Consider the following 19,344-nt stretch of genomic DNA (forward strand, 5'->3'; position numbering starts at 1 on the left):
TTTTAAAGTGTGTCTGAAGTGGGTGTATTTGGGAAAGTAATTTATACAGCTGATATGGTTAGAAGACAGAAAGTGCACGGGCATCATCACTGAGCTTAAATCTAGAAGGCTGGAATGCCTTCCTCACTCTAGGGCGCTCAGCTGCTTATTCTGTTGTACACTACTCCATCTTGTGGTTAAACAAGGGTACTAATTAGGATGATACTGTTTCTCACATAGAAAACCAATGCACAGTAGCTGTTCCCCCATCTGTGGAGATACACGCCGAGACCCCAGTGGATACCTGAATATGGATAATAACAAACCACATATACTTTTTCTTAAAAAAAGACTAATTATATGATAGAACAATTACAATATTATGTAACTAAAGACCCTTGAATGTGCTCTTCCTCCCACCCTCCCTCCTTTCTTCCCTCCCTCCCTCTTCCTCTTCTTGTGTGTTCCTACCTGAATTCCTCCATCAACACTGCTGCACGTTTGGGGCACTGTTAAATAACTGTTACTCGGATGCCAGCCCTATGATATCATTTAGTTAGCGTAGTAACTAGCATGGCTGCTAGGAAGCTAACAATGCAGGTGTCGCACACACCATGAGTATGCTGGACACAGGGCTGGTTCATTTCAACCAGAATTTTGTGTGAATTGTTTTGTTTTTGGAATTGCCCACTTAACATTTTAGACCACAGTTCCCCTTGGATAAGTGACAAAATGAAATGCAGACTCTCAGATGAGGGGACTACCATATTCTATATGCTTGACAAATTACATGACTCTTTAAAGAATTCAAAGTAAGGGCTCAGTTGGTACAGTGCTTGCCCTCCATTCAATCCCCAACATGGCATAAAACCAGGGATGGTGGTACACACGAGAATCTCGGAACATAGGGTGGAACCAGAAAGGTCAGGCATTCAAGATCGTCTCTGGCTACACTCTGAGGCCAGCCTGGGCTTTATGAGACCGTCACAAAGAAATACAGCTCACTAATTCAAACTATATAAAAATTACGAACAAGATTTATAAACTTCTAAACACATACAAAGGGGAAAAATCTTTTAAATAACTCATAATCCCATAGTCTGGACACCTGCACACATGTGTCTTAGAAGTCAGACACATGCATACTTTATTAAATAAGAACTTATCTAAGATATGAATAGTAATTGGCTCTTTTTAAAATATTTATTTTCACGTATGTCTGTATTGCCCAATGAGGTCAGAAGAGGGCATCAGATACCCTAAAACTAGAGTCAGTAGGTAGATGGTCTCTATGTGGGTGCTTGGAGTAGAACACAGGTCTTCTGGAAGACCTGGCAGCGCTCTTAGCTGCTAAGTCATTTCTCTGTCTTGCCCACCCACCCCCCCCAACTCCTTTCTCTGGCTTCAAATGAATCACTGTCTCAACTCAGTTTAATGAGGAAAGCTGGCCAGTATAGTATGAGCTAGCAACTGACTATTTTCAGGGTACTGAGGTTAGATAGGAACCCCTGACTTGTTAGGAGTATTAGGTAAGTACCAATGGGATGTCAGATCCAGATTCAACATTTTAATATTTTAGGCTTTCTTTTCTTTCATCTCCAGCCTTTGGCTGTGCACTAGTCCATGTGTATGCCACTAGCCTGGGATTGGATTTGGCTGGCAACAGCTGGGTCCATGGTCCTTTAACTCCCCTCTACTTGAGACATTTAACAATGTAGTTCCTATCCTGAGGACTGTTTTTGTTTGTTGAACACAGGTCATTGTGGTGCCTAGTTGTCTTGGAATCCCAAGTGGCCCCTCCCCCACCCCAGCGCTGGGGGCTCACCACACCAGCCTCTCTTCTGAGAACACTTATTAATGAAAGTAGCAGGCCTCAGGGGAAAGGTCCACAACGTGCCTTTGAAAGCCTCTAGGTATATGCTGACTAACATTAACTCTGAGGTTCACTGATGGAGAGCAGTAATAAAACAAACAAACAAAACCTTGACTCTTTCACATCGGCCCATCTTACTCCATTCTTATTAATTTTCCCAGTTTTCCCTCCACTCTGCAGTAGGCTACAATTCACCTGTGATCACAATATGAGTTATAAAACTTACCAAGTTGGAGGTTATTGGCAGTGTCCACCAATTTACAGGGTGTGGTACCTTTTAGATAAATCAAGAATTACTTCTAATTGATTTTGAAACTGGCTTTCAAATCAATCCAATTTGGTTTGATCAATCAATTAAACCAACCTGTCCACTCTTCTCTGCCTCCACTGTAAGCACTCTCTGGTCCAGGTGTCCTGTTGTGTGAGATCCCAGGTTCCATGAACCCTCCTGTACCCTAAAACAAGCAAAAGCAGGCTAATCCACATGCCGGTCACACTGATGAGTCTCTGTCACCACAGCTTTAAATGACTTGCAGGTTTGGTTTTCCTAGACTAAAATCAAGGCATGGGGTGGAGACCAGAATGCTAGGGGTGGAGAGGGCAGTAGATTAGGCCCTGCAGGATCCCCCACAAAGCCCCAACATTAGCATGGACTCCAAACAAGGAGATGAAAGCTAGATCAGTATGGAGCAGGATTCGAACCCAGTGAAAAACTGTTAGTGTGGGCTTCTAATTGATTCCTCCCTCAGAAAAGAGAATCCTGGGTAGCTGACTCTCCAAACAGAGATTTGCTGAGGAAGGAAAACTGAGTGATCAACGGAATAGCTGTTAGCAGGGAGGTGAGCTCACTTTTGTTGTGAAAGGTCTCTTCAGTGTCATGGGTTCACTTAGGTCTTCTGCGTGGTCCTGAGAACCTGAGAGAACAGGAACTCTGCAGGGAAGGAAAGGCCAGGGAGGCCCAAAGACTGGCTTCTTGAACGTGTACTCTGTGCCACATATTTTGCCAGCTCTTTCTCAGCCCATTTGCTACCAGTCTCATGTGACAGATGAGGGCATGCCCCTAACACCTACCACACAGGTGGACTACTCCCACTCCCACTTAGAGCCAGGACTTAATTGCCTTCTGTTTTGTCTGTGTTTCTCTAATTAAGACTGTACACTCCGAGGAGAAAAAATCGACTTGACTATTTTGTCATGATTTTGCTACTATGGACCCCAAGGTCAGCAGATACATGTCAACTCAGAGAAGAGCACAGACAGGGCCAGGTAGGGAGACTGCTGTCATGTCAGCCATCTGAAGACATCTGTGGATCAGCAATGTGGCCTTTTTCGCTAGCAGGCAAAACTCTGCTTTCTTTGTACAGATTCTGGGACAAAGAGGAGTCGAGTCCTACCTGTCACCTTGACTGGGCTTCTGGACACACCCATGGATGGCTCTCACTTCATATAAGTTGTCGCAAATACATAGGCCACAGGTGCTGAGAAGAGGCAGGAAGTATAGGGCCAAGGACTAAGATAGGTGTGTCCTGGGCTCAGCCCTGCAGAGGGCTGCTGGAATTGGCATGGTAGGGAGGGTGCAAGGAGCCTAGGACAGCAGCAAGATAGTGTAACTACTCAATAGCTGTGAGTTCCAGAGGGTTCGGCCCATGCTCTCCAGGCTGCAAACGACAAGCTATGTACTAGGGTCTCCCAGGTCCATCCCTGGGGCAGGGCTCTTTCGTATGTGCAGCCTGCCACCTTCTGGGAAGATGAAGGGCTGTATCCTGGGAACTGTACCTTCTGCTCTAGCACACTTAGGATGACCATCTTTTCAACGTGAACCAAGGGACAGCACTTCTGTAAAGGGGGAGGAAGCGAAGGGGGAGGAGCTGGGCACTTAGGAGCAGTCTGCTGCTGGTCCAGTAGGAGCCTGTCTCCGTAAGTGCCCCTTCCGACAGTTCAGACTGCAAAGCAGAATTCAGCCCCCCCTGGACTTTATCTACTGAATACCACCATGAAAGACAACTAACTGCTGCTGCAACTTTCTTCAAACAAGTGATATTGTGAGATACCAAAGGAGGAGCTCAACTGAATACTGGGGCTCACTGGGAGGGGCCAGCCCAGGTAAGGCTAGGCACCACTGGGGAGGGTTCCAGAAGTAGCTTTCATTTGTCTCACAGAGAGATGTCACACTGTGAGGCCAGCTCCCCTGGAGGTTTCAATCATTTTTAGGAGGGCAACTAAGAGCTGGGGAAATGAAAAAAGGCAAAAATCGGATGTTCTCCTGCAGTTTTCATTTAAGAGCAGTGATTTAAGGGAAAGTGGTGTTAAGACAGCCCTGCCTGCATAGCACTGGGCTCTTTGGGCATCAGGGGCTGACAATGGTCAGTATGCATTCTTCCAAGTGCCTAGGAGCCACTTCCTGGAAACCATCGAAAAATAAGATCTGTCTCCAAGACTCCACAGAAGGATTCCATGCCACCTGGGATGTGCCAGTGCACTAACCAGCCCTTGCTACTTTTTATTTCTCCTATTCTAGGTCCCTGTTCTCTCCTTTCTCTTCATGCTGAAAAGTAGCAAGCACATTTTTTTTTCCCGGCGGGAATGCAGAGCGCCACAGTGGGACAGCCTCCCTGGTCTTTAGCAGCACTCCTTTCAAGTCCCAGTCTCTTGTTCCAAACGTGGGCTAAACGTTTTAAGTGCTATAGCCAGAGACACACAAACCAAGCTGACCTCACTGGTCCCCTTGGCATTGTATTTCCCTCCCCCAACCAAAGCTCTATGCAATGGCCAGGCTGAAGCACCTATTATAATGGCACTATCACATCTGCACAGGTGAGCTGAAAAACATTTCTCTCTCCTTAGGGTGCTGAAAAAAAATTTTTTTTAAAGACATGTTTACTCTGCGGCTGTGGGGTCCAAAATTGCTGCCTAGGAAGGCAGGATTTAATAAGGCTCATATTTACAAATACTTTTATTGTCCTATGATGACCCTACTTCATATATCTTTAAAAGGATCCTCTCGTTAAAACCATGGTTGAAAGCACTGTTCTGCTCAGGTCTCTGCTATTCCAGGCAGCAGTCACACCTGCATGGCAGGTTGGCCTTCCAGACTTGCTGTAGCTCTTCCCAACCAGTTTTCACAATGAATTCTCTCCCAGCAACCATCTGGCCTGCAGGCTTGTTCCTTGTGCCCATCTCTTTCTTACTGCTATTAGCACGTCTTCCCCCCACCCCTCACCCCCTGCTCATGTGCTCTCTGCTTAGGTGAAGGCTGGCTTTGGTCCTCCTCCTGGCTTTATCATTACATCACTCTGGGTTGTCCTGCCTCCTTGACATGGAAACGGCTGAGGTAAGGATCCAATGGGGAATACCCGTCAGTACCATGCGTTACAACAGGCATGCCAGATAAGGGAAGCGCCCAGTCAGTCCTCAGAAATGCTGGCAGAACCAATGTTCTCTCTACAGGGTCATGCCACACAGGAATATGTTGCCTTTCCTGTCATGCTAGTTTAAAACAAAAGCATGTCTAAAGACTATGACTAAATAAACATGGCTGACCAAAGCCAGACATCGCATCACTAGAGGGCTGGCTATGTGGCAAGAATCATAGAAGCTCACTGACAGCAACTTCACCCGATGCATTAGGTGCTGTTACACAAGTGTCTCTAGTCTTTGTTTTCAGCTTTGTGTTATTTCACTCTATAGATCTGGTGAGTACAAAATACCCTAAAACTCACCTGAGATTTTAAAAAGCAAATTTACCAAGAAATCACCACCGAACAACCCTCTCTTAATACGGAAGATCGAGGATCAGGCTCTAACTTCTGAAGGGGCCTTTCTGCTTAATTAATGCAATTATGAGTTAATACAGATTTTTTTTTCAGCCATAAGGAATAAATAAAATTCTATCATTTGTAGGAAACTGAACAGAACTGGATGTAATTTCACATTAAGTGAAATAAGCCACATTCAGAAAAACAAGTATCACATGTTTTTTTCTTATATGTGAAATCTAGATTTAAAAAAATAAATAAGACTTGAAAATAAATGCAGGAGAGGGTAGAGATATACAAGAATATGGACAAAGTCCTGGAAGTGCAACTTGAGAATGTTGTTTTTATGTTTTATGCAATGAATACATGCTTATCTACATACACACAGATAAGCAACTGAATCATTTAATTTGAAATATTCTGCCACAAACTGCCCTATTCTCCCTCAAAGACCCACCTCAAAGTCGCAAGAAGATAAAAATGGTAAGTTTCTGCATTTGAACCAGGACATTTAGGAACCCCCGAGGAAACGTCAACTTGAGTGTCAGCTGTGACTAAAGAGTCCAGCCCCTGGCCCAACTCCTGTGACGTCATATCTAACCACTTTACCTTGCAGAATTCATAGGGTTTCTGCGTACCTGGCCTAGGGTCCACTCAATCTCTGGCTACCATTGGGAGAGTCGGGCCTGCTTCCCTGCCTCAGGGAGCCCCCTTAGTCTGGGTACCTTTTCCCAGAAGACCTTTGAACCCAATCCTTTGTCAAACACCTCTAGTGAGGCTCCCTCGGGGGAAGGCTGACAATCTTGCTGGTTGGAGATGGATTCCAAAGTGGAACAGTATAAAAATCAGTATGTGGTAAGTATTTCTTGTTTCATTGCTCTGGCAAAATAGCTGACAAAAGTCACTCATGGGAGAAAGGTTTGTTTTGGGTTGGGATTTGGGGGTTCAGCACACCACTGCAGGGAGGCATGGCAGCAGGAGCCTGGGGCTTTCAAAGTCAGGAAGTAGACGAGTAAATTCTGGCAGTCCACTCACTTTCTCCTTTTCAGCCCATGTGGGATTCTGCCCACAAGATGTTGTCTATACTCTGAGTTTTCCCACTTAATAAACATTTCTAGAAGCGCCCTTACAGGCAGGTCCAGAGGTTTGTCTCCCATGTGATGTTAAGTTGCATCAAGATGACATAAGAGAAGAATATATTCAGACTTTAAAAAAATACCGTGTTCATTTGAATTGGTGAACCTCGAGTACATCATGCTAAAGTTAACAAGACAGAAAGACGTTGCACACACTTTCACTTAGTTGTGGACTCTATCAAAGTTGAATTCTTAACAAACAGTTAAACAGTGGTTACTGCATTCAGGGGTTGGTGTGGCAGGAAAATGAGAAGACCCCAGTCAAGGCTTAGGCTCCGCAGCACAGGAAGAATAAGTCTACAGCTACCACACAGCATGCACCTTAGGAGTCTGCTTTTCATTTCATGCACAAAAGAGGGAGCCATTTGAGATGAAGGGTGTGTTATTTCTCTTGATAGCATTAAACATGTGCATCAAAACACCCTAGAGTATGCCTTAAATATGTAATTAAAAATTAATAAAACCTAAACTAACACAAAGTGAGCTCGGCTTCTTCCCTTCAACTAAAAGTTGAGCTGTGCCTCTCACTGCCGTAGCCCTGTCAGCCACCCAGTGTGGAAACCCAGAGGCTCCGAGCTCTGCTGGGCTCCTGCGGTAAACAGCTCCTTCCTATCTTTGGACACTTAGCTCTCAATTCCAAAAGCACACTGCAAAAACTACCATAAGAGGCAATAAGCCGGGTGCAGCGAGTCCTACTGTGGGCCTAACATCAGTGAGCAACGGGCTGCTTCACTTTTAAAATGCAAGTCCCACCTGGACAACGAGATAGCTACAGCTTTCAGGTCAAATATGCAAGGTTTTGTAAACTGCACTCCTGTATTAAAAAAAAAAAAAGGTAAAAAATAAAGGAGTATGAATCTAACATTCTTTTTATTATTTTTGATGGTTATCAAAACAAAATAGCACTTAAAAATATATCATGTCATAACTTAAAGTCAAAACAATGTCTAAATGTGCTGTTGTCTCCCTTGGTCAGTGTATATAAATGTGCTCTACACGAGCTGGGCACAGACATGGCTGCTCCTCGCTTTCCTGTGAAGAGCCTTAGCGCTTCTTCCAGGTGAACTTTCTTCGGGCGCCCTCCTGGCCTGGCTTCTTCCGTTCTCTGATCCGGGGATCAGGAGTGAGTAGTCCAGCTGCAGCATAAACAGAGAAGGCTTTGTGAGCTGTGGGAAGCGCAGGCTGCTAGCAGACGAGTGAAGGAACTGAATGGCATTTATGGCAACTGTTATTAGACAAACCTAGAGGCATCCATGGCACAAGGGCAGGTTGTCCTCACTCTTTTGGGGAACCTTTCCAATTTCAGATGAAAAACACTCGCAACATTCTATGAGTCTTTACAAGTCTTTGTTTGGTTTTTGATACTGTTCAATTTAGGCTGAAGGCATTTGCCCATGGCCAGCCATTGTTTTACGATGCTGAAACGTACCCTTCCTACCTGAGGATGACCCTGATGCCTTTGTCTCCCAGGTGCTAGGGGTACAGGCATATGTCACTGTGCTTGGCCAGTGAGGAAGCACACAGATACCTGTTCACAGCATAGGCGAAGGCTCTTAGAGACACAAACACAAATGGTTTGCTTGAACATACTTGAAAAGAGAAGTGTCTTGCTACAATTTCCGTGAAAATGATATTCCTTCATGTTCTATTTCAGAAGTTTGGATATAAACTGTTCTAGAAGAACAGAGTCTCTTTTAGCAGGAAGCTGCTGCCTGTCTAATCACCAGGAGCAAGCACACTTAGAGGCAATTCCTGAGTTGCTTTACTTTCTGCATATGGTCCAAAGGGAATGTTACTCACGATTACAGACACCAGAAAAATGCAAGTGCTTATATAATATACGTAGACTACTGCTTTTATTTCTACTGTTGAAGCTCTGGCTTTCCTGGCACTCGCGATGTAGACCAGACTGGCCTTAAGCTCACAGAGCTCTGCCTGCTTCTGCCTCCCTAGCACTGGGGCTAATGGTGTGCGTGACTGAGCCTGGCCCTTTCCACTTTGTAACACTAGCAGTCTTCTTACTGCTGCAGGGCTTATGGTGCTATTTAGTAGGGATTCATGGAATAAAACAATTACTATGAATGGAATAAGATATGTCTTACATTAAATTGAAACCGATATGCTTAATATAGGTTTAAGGGAAAGCTATGCAAGCCTCTATTTACTTATTTTCACAAGTAAGTGAATTTGACAAAATATCAGATTATTTATAAGCAAGCAATATCCCAATAGACTTAAAAAAAAAAATAAGTAGCAGGCTGGAGAGATGGCTCAGTGGTTAAGAGCTCTGGCTCCTTTTCCAGAGGTCCTGAATTCACTTTCCAGTAACCACATGATGGCTCACAACCATCAATAATGGGATGTGATGCCCTCTTCTGGCGTGCCGGTATATATGAAGATAGAGCATTCACATACATAAAATAAATCAATCTTAAAGAAATAAGTAGCCTAAGCCACACACACTACTTCTATCAAGTCCCAGTGGCTGGGCCACAGGCAGAGGATCAGGAGAACACTTTATGTGGGCTGCAAAGGGGTGAGGTTCAAAGCATCAAGTGATTGATTCCTGAGCGCTGTTGCATCTGCTGCACATCCAGACTTCCTTCCTGTAGACAGTGCAAAGACCAAAGACCACCTTCAAATTAAATGGCCCCTACACGTTTAAGCAATACCCAGCAAAATGAAGTACACTCTTTACCCTACCATGCAGAGACTTTCCTTTCACTGCTCAGGTAACAGGGTCACAAAGTGGAATAAAAAAGGGAATAAATTAAAGCTATAATATCATACTGGAAAAAAAGAAAATCCCTAATAATGTTGGAAAAATTATTCTATCATTAGCTAAACAATTATTACCAATTCTTATGATAAAGTAAAACAGCTAATTTGTTTCAAATATAGCTGAATTATATGTTGGTTCAGCTGCACAAAAGACTATGCCTTAAGGCCAAAATAATTCCTGCTGGCCTTGGGACTGCATATTTTAGCAGAGATAAATGTCAATGGCTGGGAGGGAGGACCTTTGCTTGCCCTAATCTTGGATCACTTTGTAGAAATCCAGCCTGGAAATGACATTTGTGCTTCTGGAGAATGAAGGAGCCTGAAGTGTGCTGAGATCCCAAGAGCAGGTTTTCTCAGCAGTGTAACGCAACATCAATGTCAGCAACAGCAGGGCCTGTCCACGTGCGCACATGCAGAGAGACACACAGACAGACAGACACACACACACACACACACACACCCCTACCTTGTCTCATCCACTCAACCTCGTCCTCAGTGATGAAGCTGCATAAGGCTCTGGACATCGCCAAGCGTATGGCTCCTGCCTGCGCCGATCGCCCTCCTCCAGAGACTGTGCAGGTTACATCGTGTTTTTCCAGCCGGTCCAGGAAGTGGAACGGGAACATCAACTGTTCTCTAAGGCACATCACAACACATGGGTAAGCCTCCTGTGAAGACTTTGCGAACAGTTATAAAAACCAAATGATGCCTGCTGCAGTTAACACTATTAACAGAAGTACAGATCCTCCTGAAGTTTAGAATGCTTTCCTTATGCACAGTTCAAACATACTTGGTGGAGGGTGGAGGTACAGACAGAGTGGAACAGTAAACCAACTCTAACTGTTTACTGATTATCTCATGAGAACCTTGCAAGTTGTGAAAATCACCTTGTAAGGAAGTCTTACAACCAAGGAACACCATTAACCCACTGACTCCAGCCTCTGGATTCAATGATCAGGTATAAATTAATAAGGCTTCTCAAGCAACACTCAAGTGCCATTTGGCTTTCCTGACTGAAATGTATTCTAATGCTTCTGCATAATACATGATGCTCATCTCTATAATGCTGTTTTAAGTTACCAAAACCATAGTGAACATGCCTCTCTCCCTACCACCTGAAATCACACGTCCCTACTGAGGCTCTCTAAGATGAGTATGCACTCAGACCTGTCCCTTCAGGACCAGGGCCACCCCAAAGGTACGCACCAAAGAGCAGCCGCACACAGCACGACCCTGAGCCTCCTTTCATTCAGGTGGACAAACACTGTCATCTCTCCAAAAGGGTTGGATTTTGTTATTTTACCTTTACCTCTGCTGAGTTTTTATATTTAATTTATTTGCCCAAGGCCCTGTGTGCGCTGGCCAAGCACTCTCTCCCTGAGCTCTGTCTCCTGCACTTTTACTTAGAGGAGTTCATTTATACTGCATCTGCTTGCTTTGTCTGCCACTGCGCTTCTAGACCCCAAACAAAGCTGATCTTACAGTTAACTGAGAGCTGAATATAACTAGAGATTCAAATGTAATTTTTCACACTATGTGAAAAAATAACCCTGCAAGTGGACCCACAGAAGCATGTCAAGGCCACGGCAACCTGTATTTGGAATGGTACATCTAAGAATGGGCCTATCCTGCCTTTTTGTCAGAATACTACTGCAAGCAGTAGCCATATTATGAACACTAAGAAAACCAGAGACTGATAACCAAAGTCTACCACTGCAGGGCAGAGTGGGGTTGTCCCACACATTCACTGAGAAGTCCCTCGCATCACTGACAAGTGAGTTGTGATGGAAGTGAAGCTACAAAAGAGGCTTTTGGACAACTATTTGTTTGGGACCATCAACATTAATCTGTCTCAATTCTCAAGGTTTTAATATTCCCAAACATATATTTATATAATCACCAGACTAGAATTAAGAGGAAGTGAATTACATAACAAAATTTCTGGAGCTACATTGGCGCAATGGAGGCAGAATGGTCATGGTAGGAAAGATAACAGAGTCCACGGAGCTGGAATTCGGTGGGACACTATGTGTAGAAGACAATCTACAAACCCTTAACAACCAGTACCGATGGTTCCACTGGTACTGAGTTTTTAAATTTAATTTATCTACACAAGGCCCTGTGTGCGCTGGGCAAGCACTCGCTCCCTGAGCTCTGTCTCCTGCATTTTACTTACTTTTAACTAAACTGGACTGTAACCAGCGCATACTATCAGGTTCATCAAAGAAATATACTTCACAGCTCTGTATCTTCTCTCAGGAACATCAGTGAAATCCTTCATTACAAGAACCTTACTTACTTTGTTTTGGCTGTATGAACTGGCATACCTCAAAAATGTACAAATAAATTATTTTCTCACTTATATGTTCCCTGAATGCTGCTTCTCTGGTACCATATTCAGACACTTATTTTTGTGTGGCTGCTTTAAGTGAAAGCATATTCCTTCTCCTACATGACTGGCACACTGTATCAGTGAGTATTATTTTCCAGAAAGGTTATCAAAGTTTCTTGTATTCCAAAGTAACAAGCATACATCAATCCATGTTTGTTGTAAATAAGAGCAAATAATAATTTTTTTAAAAATCTGATGACACTGGGAAGACAATGCTGCCAGCTTGCTCGGGATCAGCTTTCTGTTGTGTGAAAACAGCAGCCCTTACAGAAACAGCCCCTGGAAGGATGACCAGCCTCAGTAACTTTAAGATAAGCAGCCCAGAGACCATCATGCTCAGCCTCCTCTCCCCAGCTGGAGACTCGACTCGAAGCTCTGTGACTAAAGTTACACAGCTAAGAAGCAGGTCCCCAATCCTTGCTGCCATTGGTCTGTGATCTCTTCACCACTGACTTGTAATGTCCAGCCCTGCTGCTTTAGAAGAAAAGGCTAATTCATGGCTAACAGGCCACCCCTTAGTCCCTATAGCTATTTTTAAGTCAGTCAGAGGGTCTGAGCATCCTTCCCACTAATGGTTGCACTAGGCTTCCCTAAGAGGTATTCCCTGATAGCAGGAATCATCTCAGATGGCACTGACATCTATTCCATACCCAGGACAGCACGGGTCACACACAGTGCTGCTCACTGAGTTCAAACTGAAAATGTAAGCTTCCAAGAGTGGTGGACGTGGCTTTAATCACAGGGTTTCAGAGGCAGAGGCAGCTGGAGCTTTGTTGAGTCTGAGGCTTGACAGGGTCTCACAGCAAGTTCTAGGCCAGCCAGAGCTATGCAGTGAGACCCTGTCTCAGAAGTGGGGTGGCATGCACAGCGGTGTGTGTGTGTGTGTGTGTGTGTGTGTGTGTGTGTGTGTGTGTGTAAGATTTAAGGTATGACTGAACTGTCAGAACAGGCTATAGTTGAAACTTGCTGTTAAATCACCAGGAATTCTATCTGAACACCAAGTGACAGAAAGGCCAGCCATCCAATACCACTCCTTGTTGTTTCTAGTGAAGTCACCCTCCTGTGGTGTGGGCCTGTCTCTGGCTTTTCCTAAGCTTCCTCCATCTATTCCAGTGCGGATGATAGCAGAATCAGTTTAATTTTGTTAAACAGAGTTAAGAACAAATTCCTTCTTGACACAGGAGCTCACACAAATACAAGAAATGACCATTTCCTGAGGTAGCTAGTGTGCTACCTCAGAAGAAAAGGACCCTTGCTTCCTTTACAAGCATGTGCACACAGGAGCTTCAGCCCTTTGCTCTTAAACAGCATCCCACAGTCTGGAAACACAAGGAGTAGAAGCTAGGAAAAAAAAAATCAAGCCACTTCTGCCACACAGACCCAACTCCTGGAGCAACAAGCATCATCAAGAAGAGCTCTCCATGGTGGCTCCCTTAGAGCTCCAGGGTAGGAGAGTGAGTGGACAGAGGACGTCTGATGCCTGATCAGGACAATGTCCACCCCTCCAGGGACAACACATACATTACTGGGAACGGAGCTAAACTTGTATTTTGACTTTACACAGCCCAGGTTTCTTTGCTTCCTCTATATATGTACAATTAACGACCTCAAACAGCAGAAAGCCAAAAGAGACAGGGTGGGCATTTTCTAATGTTCTTAACTAGCCTCAACTAGGGAGCTCTGCTCTTACGTCCCATTGCTTTGCAGCCTCGTCAATTAAGAAGCCAGGGCTGGTTGCTGGGGTTGCCGCTTTCTGTGAACACCTGTCTTCTCGTCAGAAGGTGTGCTTGCCTTACGTTTTGGCATACTCTGCATTTCAGAATGTGAGATAAGCCTCACAATATTCAAATTCCAGTAGAATCTGACAAAATGAGTCAATTAATGGGGGCTTCTAGGAATGTTTTTCTAAAAATCTGAAAAACGACCTAGAAAAATAGCAATAGTTTCTGCTTAGCTAGTTTATTAGTAAAGATAAATAATCCTTTAGATAAACACTCAGAAAACTTCGGGTCTTCTTAATTATGGTGAGGAATTATAAAGCATGCTTTCCTTAAAGGCAGGCATCAAAACCACACCTGTCCTGTGTGACGGGAAAGTAGAGCAGATAATCAACTCCGTTCACGTGGATCTTCCCGCTCCCATGCTCATAAACAACTGCCTCTGCCGTGGCGCTCTTCCTCCTGCCTGCGGGGATGGAAAAGCCTGTGAGTGAGTTCAGGACCAAGCAGCAGGGCCACAGGAAGAACACTTTTTCCTACTGTGTGAACCTGCAGAGAGAAAAGTTCTAGATAATAAAGCTGATTGTGGGGGCTGGAGAGATGGCTCAGTGGCTAAGAGCACTGTCTGCTCTTCCAGAGGTCCTGAGTTCAATTCCCAGCAACCACACGGTGGCTCGCAATAATGTGATCTGATACCCTCTTCTGACATGCAGGTATACATCAGTTAGAGCACTCGTATACATAAAATAAACAAATCTTTAAAAAAAAAAAAGCCAATTGTGAGGTATTTATACTGTTCAATTCCATTTCAGAAAAACAAGTGATTTTAAATTTATTTAAAAACCAAATCATTCACATTCATTTGTCTTGATACAAAACAGCAACCAACTCACATCATGTTTCTTATAATTAATAAAAATGAATCAAGACAAATTTTTAAGATATGTGAACTCTAGAATGAAACACAACTGGAATAAATGAAAGGCGTCCTTATGAAAGAAACCCTGTCTCAAAAAAACAAAAAACAAACAAACAAAAAATAAGAAAGAAAGAAAGAAAGAAAGAAAGAAAGAAAGAAAAGAAAAGAAAAGAAAAAGGAAGGTGACATTCAAGGGTAATTTGAAAAAAAAATGAGGCTAAAATTTTAAGAACTGTAAATATATTTAACAGGTCAATTTTTTAAAGAGAGATCATGTCTAAGGTCCTCACTCATAATCCAGGAGAATGCAAATTGAGACCTCAAGTTTTCATGTTATATGTTTACATTTGAAATGTAGATTCGCTGAGCATTTGTAGTTTTGAAAACAATCCCTTATCACAAATATTTTGTTGATTGTAACAATTGAAAACATGAAATAGTTTAATGATTGTATGGTTGTGGATCCGCACTTCCTCTTGCAACATTGTTAAGTTCAGTTTAAAAAACAAAAACAAAAAAACCTCCAATAGAATCTTAAAATTAGGAAACCCAATGTAGCATTAACAAAAGCCAACAGAGCGAATAGGTACGGGAGGGCACCAGCATAACAGCAGCAGCCGGAGTCTCCACGGAATGTCATTACCTGCGCTGGCGCTGAAGGCCATGCCTCGCTCGTCATACTGCACGGGTTCAATCAGTTGCTTTTTTGATTGAATAGTTACACTTCTGCGGAACCTCTGCAAAAATTCTTCTTCGGCAGGACCGCATGGCAGTGTCAATAACTTTTCCAGCAGTCGAATGAACTGCACATACTGCAGACAATAGAATTCATTAGAAGAAGCAAGTGTAATTGCATTTGCTAAAGTTTTGCTATTTTTATATACTTGATCTTTCCAATGCTGCTTTCTTGATGAATTTTGACAGGATGACACTTCTGCATCTTCATGCTGCTTTTAAAACAGCATGCAGATGCATCCGTGGATCTTTAGTACTTAAGCTTTCCTCTCAAAAAACAAAGCGATTTATCACTCAAAAAAAAATCAATTTCTCTGCATTAGGGTTATGAAATTGGTATTTAAATTTATTTTCAAAAATATTTAGATGATCTTCAAAAGAATAACTTTTATTCAGTCAATAGAACTGCATCAAAAGGAACATTAGAAATAATTTCCAGTCAGTTATAAATAGCAAAAGAGTCTGATTTTGAGAAAATGTTCCCCTTAAGTTATATTTCATAATACATTTGGCAAATATATTTTTGGCTGTTCAAGCTGTGTTACTTTAATGTTTATGATTTCCTTTAAAACCGAACAATCAAGCTATTTAAAAATTCAAGAGATACTTGACTTAAAGGGCAACCTCTTGAAATAAATTATCCTTGCTACTCTGTGCATTTTTTTTAATAGTTCTTGAACATGTGATTAGAAAGTAAACAACTTGGTATTAACCCTTAAAATTAGAAGCCAGAATAATCACTCTAGAGTGTTTGTGGAGAAGGAAACAACTATACTTAAGGGCCTTAGTTAATATTGTGGAGCCCAGTTTTTGATGATTTATTTGTTCCTTGCCAACCCAAAAAGTCATACCCAACTTTGTCACACTCACCTTTCCAGTGAAAATCTGTCAATGATAATGTGAAATATTTAAGAATCTCATCAGTCTGATCAGTATTTAAGCAACTTCCTGGGAGACAGGAAGAAAAGGGAAGGGAGGCATGCAGGATCTAAGTCAGGGTCACACCCAGGACCCGTGCGGCCAGGCCTTTCCCACTGCCTCACCAGTTACACAGCCGCGTCCTTGGACTCAGCTATTCTCACAATTCCTTCCCACTGACCTTTAAAAAGCCCTTTAATAGGTCCCTGTGTATGCATGGCTTTGTTCATGAACTAGGCTATGGTTCAGGAGGTCACAGTCCACTCCCACTACCCTCAGCTTTATCACAGACACACGTTCCAGGACTTCTGCTAATACCAGAGACTCTGAAACTATACAGGACTTTTACCTAAGCTGTATTTTATTTGCTATAGCTGGTATTAAACTCTTTATAGCATTTCCAAAGTAGAAAAAAAAAAGACAAAAATCCAACAAATTTCACAAAAATTAAAGCGGCAGCTTTCAACTGCCGCCCAGCAGGACTCGGCAGTTCAGATCCTAGCAATCACTTCCAGATCTGCACCAGCCAAATTCCTGACACCTTGTCTAAGCAAACTGCAACTCTCCCAAGCACTGGACACAGCTTAAGCTGTGAAGTGGCAAGGCACTAGCGGTAGGATCTGTAAGGATAAATTGATGGCATCTATCCACTTGCTTTGATAATGCTGGGCTCTATTAGAACACTCAACACAATAAATACAATTAAGGTCTAAAATAGGGCCATGAACTTTACAGGGCAGAGTCACTGAGGGAGTTTGTTCACCTTGGGTTCCTAGGTGGCTCTCCAAGGATTCTACGCCAGCTTGTAGCCAGCATTCTAAGTGTCTGTGAAACAGCTGATGTGCAGCTCCCAAGTAAAAACCCCTGGCCTCACAGACCTGGCATATGACAGAGGTAAGCCAGGAGGTGACAGACAGCATGAAGGTAAATATGTGCTGAGTCCCCTTCTACTCCATGGCACCCCGCATTCATTATTAGCTTATACATTTAACTATGGCCTTATTGAAAAGAACAAAAACCGACATCTGCTTTACTCCCTACAACAACTGACAGAAGACATGAGGGCACTTAAAAAAGGAAAAGGAGGATCTGGAGACTAGATGTGTCATTTTCCTACTGAAGAAATCAACAAGGGCTTTATGAGAACAAGGGTAAGTGTCTGGGGACACCTGGCTCTGAGAAGCATCACTATTCGGATCTTAGTACAGCAATTGTCTGCCTTCTCATGACACAGGTCCCCTTAAATTAAAAAGATTAATTACTCACATCTTGATCTGACAGTTTTTCCACTAACATTTCTTCTAGTTCCTCCTTAATCAGCCATCTGCTGCCAATCAGGTCTCTGTTAAAATATCACATATATTTTTAATTAAGCATGCAATTAGAGTTATATCACAAAAGATCCTACATACAGTAGCAATTCATGATGTGGAGACAAATCTTCATGTTACTCGGGAGTACTCCTAATACACCATTTTGGAGAAGCACTCCATTCCCTCGATCTACTTTAGAAAAGGCACTGTGAGCAAGCATTCTGTTTTAAGCGTTAAATGTGTTATTATGAAACTTCAGTTAAAAGCTACCAGATTCCTTAAAGCTTAAAACTGCCTGGGTAATTTACTCAGACGGCATACAGGGCACAGTGTTTTCCTATCAACTGACTTAGATAGTAATAAAAGTCCCAATAAAAAAAAGACAAAAAAACCCAAAGCCACAGCCACAAGCTGAACAAGCCGACTAAGATGTCTTCTGCACAAGAACGAGTCTGTGAGCAGCTCTGTCAAAAGCTGGATGCGCAGGCTGATGGAGCTGACTGATCGGCTTTACACAAAACACTGAGAGTGCATCACAAACCAAGAATGATTAAACACCAGTTAATCCATACATTTGGAATGAGGTAACATAAAAATAAGCTCTATACATTTCCTCTTCATTAAAAATCACCTATTTAGAAACTTCACTTTAGTGACTAATGCTGAATACTGTGCAAACGGTAGGCCTCGTGCTGATAACGAAAAACAAGAACTCACCTGGGCTCAGTTTTTTCTGATAGTGGAGCTCTGTGCTTTTCTAGCTGGAGGACCTTTCCATACACTTCCTAAGGCAAACAAAACACACAGCTAACATGAGAAGAATGGTACAGTAGTCCTCATAATATATATATATTTATATTTTCTTCTGAGCACGCCTTATGCTAGTGCTCCTTCCTCAATCTAGCCTCAGAGGAAATATGCTGAAAATATGTTTTAATAAAACTAGTTCTGATCTGAACCAAGGAGCAGCAATTTCAATGAGAATATACAACACTTTAACTGACTTAAATGTCTGTAACAACTTTCAAACACACACAGGTATGGTTAAAACAACTAAAGTGTAAAAAATGTCTTTTCCTTACAGTTTCATAAACAGGATACAAATTTTTTCTTAAGAAAACAACCCTAACTTATGTAGCAATTATACCCTTTACTCGTAGACCCACTGAACTTACGGCATCTACAGCTTAGTGATTACTTAACATTTAATGTTACAATCTAAGACTGTAGGAGACTGGCAGACTGTGTTAAGAGTACTTTTAGCTGGAGCATGTACCGCAAGGGACTGAACTCAGGATGGATGATGCTAAGCCAATGCTCTGCCACTGGGCTTCTCAGCAGCTAACACCGACATGTTAGGGTAGTGAGTAGTTCTCAACCTGTGGGTCACAACCCCTTTCACAGAGATCACCAAGACCATCGGAAGCACAGATACTTACATTAAAACTTGTAACAGCAGTAACATTACAGTTATGAAGGAGGAAAAAGAAATTTTATGGTCAGTGGAGGACGTCACCACAACATGAAGGACTGCATTCAAGAGTCTCTGCATTAGGAAGGGGGAGAACCACTACGTCAGGGGAAAACTCAGATCAAAATGTTTTCAGCACCATGATTTCTAAAAAGCAGTTTTAAACACTCCTCAACACTCTCAAGAGGTAAAGCCACACGTACCAAGTGGACAGACAGCATGTCAGTGTTTAAGTGGTGCTGCCTCAGCTGGTGCTTCAGGAAAAGAACTAGTCAACTAGCCCTTGGACTTGAGACTGCATTAGTTAAAAACATGACTTCCAAAGGAAGACAGGAATATGTAACTTATGAGAAC

At 42.8% G+C, this 19,344-nt stretch overlaps 1 protein-coding gene across 1 annotated transcript in view; it reads right to left on the reverse strand.

Annotated features, from left to right (window-relative positions):
- Positions 1 to 7,594: 7,594 nt before the first annotated feature.
- MRPS9 (mitochondrial ribosomal protein S9) overlaps positions 7,595 to 19,344 on the reverse strand; it is a 57,570-nt gene continuing 45,820 nt past the window's right edge. The window contains exons 6-11 of the mRNA XM_084753259.1: positions 18,237 to 18,304; positions 17,473 to 17,548; positions 15,197 to 15,365; positions 13,992 to 14,100; positions 9,991 to 10,160; positions 7,595 to 7,879 (exon numbers count right to left, since the gene is read on the reverse strand). Of these exons, the coding sequence (XP_084609385.1) occupies positions 7,788 to 7,879; positions 9,991 to 10,160; positions 13,992 to 14,100; positions 15,197 to 15,365; positions 17,473 to 17,548; positions 18,237 to 18,304 (684 nt within the window). The 3' untranslated portion in view covers positions 7,595 to 7,787. The remainder of the gene's footprint in view (positions 7,880 to 9,990; positions 10,161 to 13,991; positions 14,101 to 15,196; positions 15,366 to 17,472; positions 17,549 to 18,236; positions 18,305 to 19,344) is intronic.

This window comes from Acomys minous, assembly GCF_964271855.1.
Source record: "Acomys minous genome assembly, chromosome: 13".
NCBI classification, from domain to species: Eukaryota; Metazoa; Chordata; class Mammalia; order Rodentia; family Muridae; genus Acomys; species Acomys minous.